A 9,242-nucleotide genomic window follows, 5' to 3' on the forward strand; every position below is an offset into this window, starting at 1 on the left:
CTGAAGAGAAGTCAACATGATGACCATCGTAAAATAAAACTAGAGGAATATAAATCACAAATTGATATTTTATGTGACGCCATAGAATGTTGAGGAAAGGCTCATCAAACCGTCAGCCTCAGAGACGGTCATGTGACACTGTGGTGTCTGTGTAGAAATCCTTGCAGTTTTAACAAACCTATTGAAACTGATGTATTTAATTAATTTTTAATAACTGCATTTCAAATCCTTCCTGGCAGAAACCCACAGATAAGTTGTGGCTCTTTAACCACTCACAGTGCTTTAATGGCTCCCTCTGCTGGCTTCTCTCTCCTCATCACCTGCAGTGGGCGGCTCCACCATTGACAGCTGATCCAGGATTGGCTGCTCCAGTAGGAGGCTGCCATGACACAGTGGATGCTGCACAGAATCATTTCCACAGCATCAGCAGGCAGTGGACCTCCATCCTCCTCCTCATTCTCCCTCTCTCGTTCTCTCCTCGTTTGCCTCTCCTCCTCTCACCGCCACCCCTCTGCTCTCTCTTCTCTCTCCCTGTTCCCCTCCTTCGGACGGACACGCAGGCCTGCTCGAGCAACACTGCAGCAGAGGACGCACCAGGAAGGATAGCAGCAGCATCAGCATCAGCAGCATCAGCAGCATCAGCATCAGCAGAATCAGCAGCAGCAGCAGCAGCAGCAGCAGGCGGACTGGTAGGTGTGCTGAGGCCTGTCTCCCTCCCTCCTGCAGCACAGGCAACACATCGCGTTCTCCTCTGATCACCGTCAAGGTCTATCTGAGAAGTGTGTGTGTGTGAGCACAGAGATAGAGAAGTAGAGAGGACTACCACACCCTGGGATCATTTAGCACCACCGCTGGAGATGCGTTGACTAAATGTTGAATGATGGACGTCCTACATCTTTCTATTGGCCTCTGTGTGCACACACAAGGTTTTATATAGTGTTCTATCTGCTGGAGCTGTTTGTTGTCTCCTCCCCTCTTCCCTCTGGGATTCACTTCAGCACTGACGAGGCCTCGTGTGTCTACACGTGTGTCTGTGGTAATGAGCGCGTTGAATGTCTAACAAAGGTCACACCGTTTGGCATGCTGTGAGCCTGTATTGTCAGCCTTCCCTAATGACAACCATCTTCTTCTCCTCACAATCTTCATCAACAGATTTTCCATCCACTCCCCTTGGCCTCGTATATCTTCTTCATCACCAATTCCTGCTTTTATATCCTCTGCATCTTTTTCACCTTTTTCCTTTTCCCTCAAAAACCCCCTCATCTTTCTCCCTCCCCATTCCTCCATCTCCTCTTCACGCCCCTCTCTATCCTTCCGGCCTGGCTGTGGTTTCCCAGAATGCCTTGTTCCAGGCCGCTTCGCTAGGCCCTAGCAGCATGGGCGGAGCCTGGGTGGGGAGAGAGAGTACGGTTTGGACCCTTCCCCTCAGGACGGGCGCGCTGGCGGGTCACCCTCCCTCGGCTTCAGATGGGCGAGGACACTGAGAGCTCCAAAATCAACCACACCTTCCTGCGAGACTACGTCACTGAAGGTAGAGTAGACGTTGTGTTGTCGCTGCCTCTGTGGTGTCAGATAACGTGATGGTTTGAGCAAACAGATTGTAGCATCATGGATGTATGGTTCATTTATTCATTTGTTCATTACAAAGAATCTTGCTCAGTATAAGGTTTTGCTGAAAAAGATTCTTTGTAACAATCCAGTATTCTTTCTCTTTTATTCCCACTCCCTGCTCTGTTCCTGGTGAATATCCGCTCTTTCCTGTCATCTCTTTTTCTTTTTCTCCCTCCCTCTATAATCCTTTTATTATAACCACTATCTTGCCTTATCATCTTCCTTTTTCCTGTCTTCCTCTCAGCTGATGTCATCTCTACAGTGGAGTTTAACCAGACAGGGGACCTGCTGGCCACGGGGGATAAAGGTGGCCGAGTGGTCATCTTCCAGAGAGAGACAGAGGTCAGTTTATAACGTAAAACCTGTAATAATCATCCATTTCTATGAGTCTGCATGGATTCTAAACCTTTTCTTTCCCCTCTTGGCCCTGGACAGTCTAAAGGGGAGACAGAGGAGGCAGGGGACACAGGGGACTCCGGGGAGTACAACGTCTACAGCACGTTCCAGAGCCATGAGCCGGACTTTGATTACCTGAAGAGTCTGGAGATTGAGGAGAAGATCAACAAGATCAGATGGCTGCCGCAGCAGAACGCTGCACATTTCCTCCTCTCCACCAATGGTGAGACATCGGTGACGCGGAGCATGAACAGAAAGTACAGCTTCATAGTTCACACTAGAGATGTAGCATACCTACAGGCCATCTCTGTGAATACTGACCATGGTGTGAATTACAACTTTCAAGAACTCCAGTTCCCTGCATTAGGGTTAACTGGCATCATGTTTTACTGTAAAATATTCAAGCAAAGTCATTGGACACACATTTGTTGGAACAGTAGTGACACCACCCTGTCATCATATATTGAAGCTTTGTTTCCAAAGTAGCTTAGATTCTATCAATTGATGGAAAGTGGACTGTATATACTGTATATATAGTGTTTTTTAGTTTTATCAACCACTCAAAGTGATTTACAGGACAAGTTGCATTCAAGTTGCTGTGAATGCATACAATGCCGCACTTTTATCTATCATACAACCATGTGTACACATATCAACATGGCTGTCAGAGTGCTGGTTAGTTCACAACCCTCTCTACCTCCTGATCTCAAATTTATAGATTTTACTTCATTTTTAATATTGAACACTTTCATTTAGGTTTTGGATTGTTAGTTATCTCACACAAGTACCTTTTATTTCTTTTCACTATTTATTGATGTTTCACTATATATATTTTTGAAATAATATCAGACTCAATTGAAAGTAAAAAAGATATCAGAGCTCACATGCTGCATGAGTTGCTTGCTTCCTTAAGTACAATTTTCAGCTCCACTAAAGATTTTGATCATGTGGATCACCTTAACTCTTGTTTTTATTGTTCCCTCAACTAAACTGATTTCATCTGATGTGAAAACGTCTGTGTGTCACAGATAAGACCATTAAACTGTGGAAGGTGAGTGAGAGAGACAAGAGACCAGAGGGATACAACCTGAAAGATGAGGAGGGACGGCTGAAGGACATCTCTACCATCACCTCTCTGCAGGTACCACAAACACACTCACACACACACACACACACACACACACACACACACACACTGACTGCACATGCACACTTTTATTTTGGGCAGTCAAACCTGATACTTAACTGTATCAGGTTGATATTTGTCTGTTAAGGTCAGTGTTTGTTCTGACCCTCACGTGTTCCCTGACTTCTCATTCTGTCCTCACACTGCTACACCCTCTCTCTCTTTATCTAAGGTGCCAGTGCTCAAACCCACAGATCTGATGGTAGAGGTCCGCCCCAGACGAGTGTTCGCCAATGGACATACTTACCACGTCAACTCAATCTCAGTCAACAGTGACGGGGAGACGTACCTGTCTGCAGACGACCTCCGCATCAACATGTGGCACCTGGGCATCACGGACCGCAGCTTCAGTATCCTTCATAACCGTGACTAGTTTTCTTAATGCCGCTCTCGTTTCATTCTAATTCCAGCGTTCTGATAAACAATAGTCCCTGGCTTCCATAACTCTGTAGCTCTCCTCTGATTTTTCTTTGTAACTTGATCTCTCACTGGAGGAGGAGGATTCTCCGAATTCCTGTGGTATGAGATTCCCAGAACTGCACTAAATAAAAGAACAATTTTTAATTTTTAATTCACTGCTACAAAAGTATTATTGTACATCATTAAAACAAAATGTCTACATCAACAATGACAGAATTATCCATAGACATTATTATTTAAGTTATTATAAGTAATTTCTGGAACAAAAAGTGGAATAGAAAGAAGAGGTGGATTTATATATATTTTCTCACAGATTAAGTTTGGAACAATAATGTATTTGCGTTGAGTTCACATTTATTTGAATCATTTCCCATCAAAAGATAATTGAATATTGATTGGAGGTAAATATAATTCTTTGTCAATAATTCATTAGATAAGTATGCTGCCATAAGTTGCATCAATTAGCTGTGTTGATGTCCAACACATGCAATTGTGTCAACATTTATTTTACTAACATGCTCTCTGATTTGCTCTCTGTTTGCTGAAGCACTCACCTGTACTGTTAAAGTACTAAAAAATACCTCTCATTGAAATCCACTTTGTACAATTTGTATTATGGAGTTTTCAAATTCAGTTCCTACAACTATGAATATTGAAACCATACATCTAAATTCATACCTAAATCTATATTTAATGCAAACAGCACATGGCCATGTTTGGATTTATGTTTCGATCAGAGTGCTGTGTAATGCCTCAGAGGCTGTATTCACTGCAGGCAGTGGCTTGTTGGACGCAGTGCGTTTGGTGATTTCCTATTCAAATGGAAGCTGACCTAGAAAATCATAGAGGCATCTTAGGGAGAAGAGTTTAAATAATTCACTGAGCGGTACACTTTCGACTGAACCACACAGGAAGGCCAGGAATAGAACAGAGAGAGGAGCACAGCGTGCATGCATATTGTGGGGTTTGTTGGGGTGATGATTGAGATGTGAGCATGGAGTAAGGACATGCTGAGTGAACATAAATGATGTTGGCTGCCTCACTGTGTGCTTCTATGCATGTGATTCCTTGTGGTTTTTCCTCTCAGGATGGACATTAGCATTAAAGATAACCTGAACTAGGATTTTTCTAAACCAGGGGCCATAAAGTGGCCAAGACTTACACAGAGGGGCCAATTATATGTCCAACGTCCATGCACAACACCTGATTCAGTAAGATGCACATGTGGGTCATTCCTTGTTTACTGTTTTACTCTAGATACACATCATTAAATGTGTTTTGGAAATTGTTCTCAAAATCAGAAAATTGTCACTATTATTGTTAGTATTGTTTGTAACTGACTAGTGTATGTCAAAAAAAGACTACTGACAGTACAGGGGCACATGAGGAGCAAATCAGATTTCAGCTGGGGACAGTGGTCCCGTGGCCCCACCTCTGCATCCGCCCCTGCTCCATCTTGAATATAGTCATGACACTTTGTGCATCGCTTCTAGAATTCTTGTGTCCAAACTCTGCTTGGTGTTTGCTTCCTGACCGACCGTCCTCTCAGATATTGTGGACATCAAACCAGCCAACATGGAGGATCTGACCGAGGTGATAACAGCCGCAGAGTTCCACCCTCACCACTGCCACTTGTTCGTGTACAGCAGCAGCAAGGGCACACTGCGCCTCTGTGACATGAGATCGTCTGCACTCTGTGACAAACACACCAAACGTGAGTGATGATAAGAAACGAGCAGTCGTAGTGCACGCTGTCTTCCAGTCACTAAAATGGCTCTGCTGTAGAGTGATAAGACAGAGATTTGTGTTATAATCAGTTGTGTGATGCAGCTAACTCCTCTGTCTTTGTCCAGAGTTTGAGGAACCTGAGGATCCAGGGAGCCGGTCCTTCTTCTCAGAGATCATTTCTTCTGTGTCGGACGTCAAGTTCAGCCACAACGGACGCTATCTGCTGACCAGAGACTACCTCACCGCCAAGGTGTGGGACCTGAACATGGACAAGGGCCCAGTGGAGACGTACCAGGTGAAATAACATATAATGTCTTTGTCTTACCTGGATTTGTTATGAATGGAGCCCTAAATCTACTTTATGAACAGCACTGTTTCATATCATACCGTGCCTGCTGATGTTTGTCATATGGGCATTAGTGAGTCTTAAAATATATGAAGTTTAGTGAGGATATTATCATTCACTTAATTGATTTATCAAGTTTTTAAAATCTATTTTCAATCGGGTTAGGGTTATACATGTTCCAGCTTCTCAAATATGAGGATATGCTGAGTTTATCTCTTATTTTTTTTAATATACATTTTCAGATATAGGTTTTGGATTGCTAAAGGAGGCATAATGTTTGTTTCGGGTTGTCCATCTGTACATCCCTACTGCATACAGATAATATGCAGAAATAAATTCTAGGCAATATGAGACTCTCAGGAAGGACATGTGACTGCAAGAATAAAGAGATGTTTAATCTCCAGACAATAATGACTATCTGCATCATCCCCAGGTCCACGAATACCTAAGGAGTAAGCTGTGTTCCCTCTATGAAAACGACTGCATCTTCGACAAGTTTGAGTGTGTGTGGAACAGCTCAGACAGGTTAGTCTCAGACAGAGAGAGAGAAAAGGGGAAAAGATTGACAAAGTAAAGTATATTTAAAGCAAAAAAAGGGGGGATGTGTTTCTGTGTACAGTGATTATCTAAATGCTCTGCCTCCACAAGTTGAAGGCATTTAAATCAATAGCACGGACAAGCTTAGCAGACATCAAATCAATCCTTCTGTTTTATTGGGCTCTTTGTTGACTTCTCGTTATCTCTTCTCTCCTCTCCCTCTCCCTCTTCCTCTCCCTCTCCCTCTTCCTCTTCCTCTTCCTCTTCCTCTTCTCTCTCTTCTCCTCAGCGTGATCATGACAGGGGCGTACAACAGCTTCTTCCGGATGTTCGACCGGGAAACGGGCCGAGGCGTAACCCTGGAGGCGTGGCGGGAAAGCAGCAAGCCTCGGGCCGTTCTGCGGACGCGGCGCGTTTACACCGGTGGTAAGCGGCGGCGTGGTGATGTGGGCGTCGATAGTCTGGACTTCACAAAGAAAATCCTGCACATGGCTTGGCACCCCTCCGAGAACATCATCGCCATAGCAGCCACCAACAACCTGTATATCTTCCAGGATCGCGTCAACCCGGAGACGCAGTGACGGGAGATGGGAGCGTGGACAGAATCATTAACAGTGACTCAAAGATATTTGGAGGGCGTAGAGAAGGTGTGGGGGGTGGACAGCCATAACGAAAAGATTAAGTCTAAGCCAAGCTGTTTCACAACACACTGAGATGCCACATCTGTTTGTGCTGATAAAAGATGAGTTATAAAATGACAAGAGTCTCGATTTATGGGATCTACAATGATGGTGTATAATAAGTTTTTTTTCCAACACTGAGATGGACTAATGTCTCCAGGACGTGTTTTTGGTCCCACTCCACTCCCACTTTTTGAAGATGTTTCTGTAGCTGCTCCACTGTAGGGGCAGGAGAAGAGGTGCAGGGACACCTCTCCATCTGCTGTTGACCACACAGTGTTGCACACCTCACTGATGTGCCCTGGTACTGTTTGACACACAACTGAAGATATGTGCTGGGTAGCAGCAAACACCAAACAATGCTGCGTAACCTGAAGGTCTCGCAATGATTTGACTTTGCTAGATTTGTGCGTCTGCTGAAAGATTAGCAGTGTAGCGTTATTGTACAGCTCTTCACAACCACATCCGGCACCATTTTTTTTTTCTATCGAATGACAGCAGCAGCCGAACTCTCCTTCAGAGCAGTGCTCTTGGAGATTGCACGCTTATCCAACCCCTTAATATTTGCCCTATTCACTTTGCAATAATAGCACTAACAAACACACAGTGCAGAAGTATTCCTGCTTTAAAACATCTTCTTCTACAGGTAACACAAATGTACACACTCTTTTTACTGTTCGCTGTAAATATTCTGTTCCTTTTTTTAAAAGGCAGCACCAACTTTGGTTCCAGTGAGCTAAAAAGGTAAAAGGATGCACTTTGTCCAGAAAACTGCAAACAATCCTGAGATCTAATTTATAGAAAAGTCGTGGAATCTCTCGACTCAGACGTCAAGACTTAATGTTGGAGTTTATAGCTTGTAGCAGTACATGAATACGCAGGTATTGCTGGTTAGAGAGGGAAGGATTAGTGCACAAATCAACACTTACTGTTTTATTGTGTATATTAAGCCTGCAATGGGTTTTGATTGCTGTATCAAGGTCTCTAAATGATTTCAAATGAGAGAGACAACGTGTCACATATGCTCAAATTGAGGCTGATTGGTGATAAAACTAAAATAGATTCATGTTAAATTATGATAATTCAAAATGAGCATATTCCTCATTTTATAATGCATAAGCACATTTCGGCGAGGGCTCTCACAATCAAGACAGAGTTGGAATCTAAGCACACGAATGAGGCCGCTGATTCAGCCAATCAAAGTCATGATGAGTTTGTGTCAAGGTCAGAGGTTATCATCAGTACAATTATGTTCATCGCTGAGATGTCTTCACCTTTAAAACAAAATAGGCTATCATGTGAATTTATCATTATCACAGGTTCATGTTGTCATCATGCCTCCCACACAAGGCACGGAGATGTACAGTGGTGAGATGACGTCTGTGTTGAATAATGGGCGCTGGTCAAGGTTTGAGTGATTACAATGAAGTGCGTTGTTTTCAAGTGGCCTTGATGGGATTATTGTAAATGGTCTGGATGTGTCCTATAGGAGGTAAAAAGAGTAAAAGAATCAGTGCGGAGGTAGAAAGTCTTGTTAACCTGACGATGACTCTGTCTGATGGATAAACAACAGTTTACTGTGTTAACTTTAAACTCAAGAAAAGAAGAAAAGATTCTAATCATGTCTGCTTCACATGTCTGTTTTCTTCTCCCAAATTTTTTTGATTTCAAAACTACTGTTCAAAGTCAACTATTTTTCAACCTGGGCCCTAAACTTCTTGAAACAGCTCAGTAAATGGCTACAATGTAATGTTATGGGGCAACTGCGACATTTCCTAAAATTTCCAGTAGAAGTGCTTATTTTCACCAATTAAGGGCTCAAATTGTTATTCTGGATATTTGCTTAGAGTCTGGCAACATTACAAGTGTCACTCAATGAGAAATCTCACTCTCAAGTCTCCTGAGTGATGGAGGAGAGAGTGAGACTTGGAGCTGGAGAGAGGAGTTATCCTATTCATCCTTACGATGTGACCTATGATGATGGATCATTTAGCCACCCATACTTGTTTGAGCCGAAGTAAACAGACGAGGAGTTAACAAGGAGAGAGGCAACATTCAGTGGATGGTCAACTAGCTGCTATGTAGTTGGGAGAGAGATTTTTCAATGCTGTAATGTTTCCAGACACTTAGTAAAGACCCAGGATACCATTTCTAGCCCTTTATTGACAAAAATCTTGAAAAAAAAGGAATTTTAGTGGTTATTTCATGGACTGTCAAAGTTGCCCCATTAGATTATAATATCACCGCTGCTGCCATGTTGCAGCTGCCAGAGGAGACGATCTACTGGACTGTTTCCAGAGGTTTTTGTATGTACCGCTCATTTACACACCCAAATTAA

General features: G+C 43.2%; 1 protein-coding gene across 2 annotated transcripts; it reads left to right on the top strand.

Annotated features, from left to right (window-relative positions):
* Window positions 1-341: 341 nt before the first annotated feature.
* Window positions 342-8,526, top strand: ppp2r2ca (protein phosphatase 2, regulatory subunit B, gamma a). Of its 2 annotated transcripts, none has more exons than XM_020100286.2 (10): window positions 342-689; window positions 1,153-1,531; window positions 1,856-1,953; window positions 2,047-2,230; window positions 3,036-3,148; window positions 3,366-3,543; window positions 5,163-5,327; window positions 5,467-5,636; window positions 6,121-6,212; window positions 6,514-8,526. In XM_020100286.2, exons 2-10 carry the CDS (start codon window positions 1,468-1,470, stop codon window positions 6,803-6,805), a joined length of 1,356 nt encoding a protein of 451 aa, XP_019955845.2. In that variant the 5' UTR covers window positions 342-689; window positions 1,153-1,467; the 3' UTR covers window positions 6,806-8,526. The 2 variants fall into 2 exon arrangements, with proteins under 2 accessions (XP_019955845.2, XP_069386403.1); XM_069530302.1 differs by having other exon boundaries at window positions 1,338-1,531.
* The last annotated feature ends 716 nt before the right edge of the window (window positions 8,527-9,242 follow it).

This window comes from Paralichthys olivaceus, chromosome 8, assembly GCF_024713975.1.
Source record: "Paralichthys olivaceus isolate ysfri-2021 chromosome 8, ASM2471397v2, whole genome shotgun sequence".
Lineage (NCBI taxonomy): Eukaryota > Metazoa > Chordata > Actinopteri > Pleuronectiformes > Paralichthyidae > Paralichthys > Paralichthys olivaceus.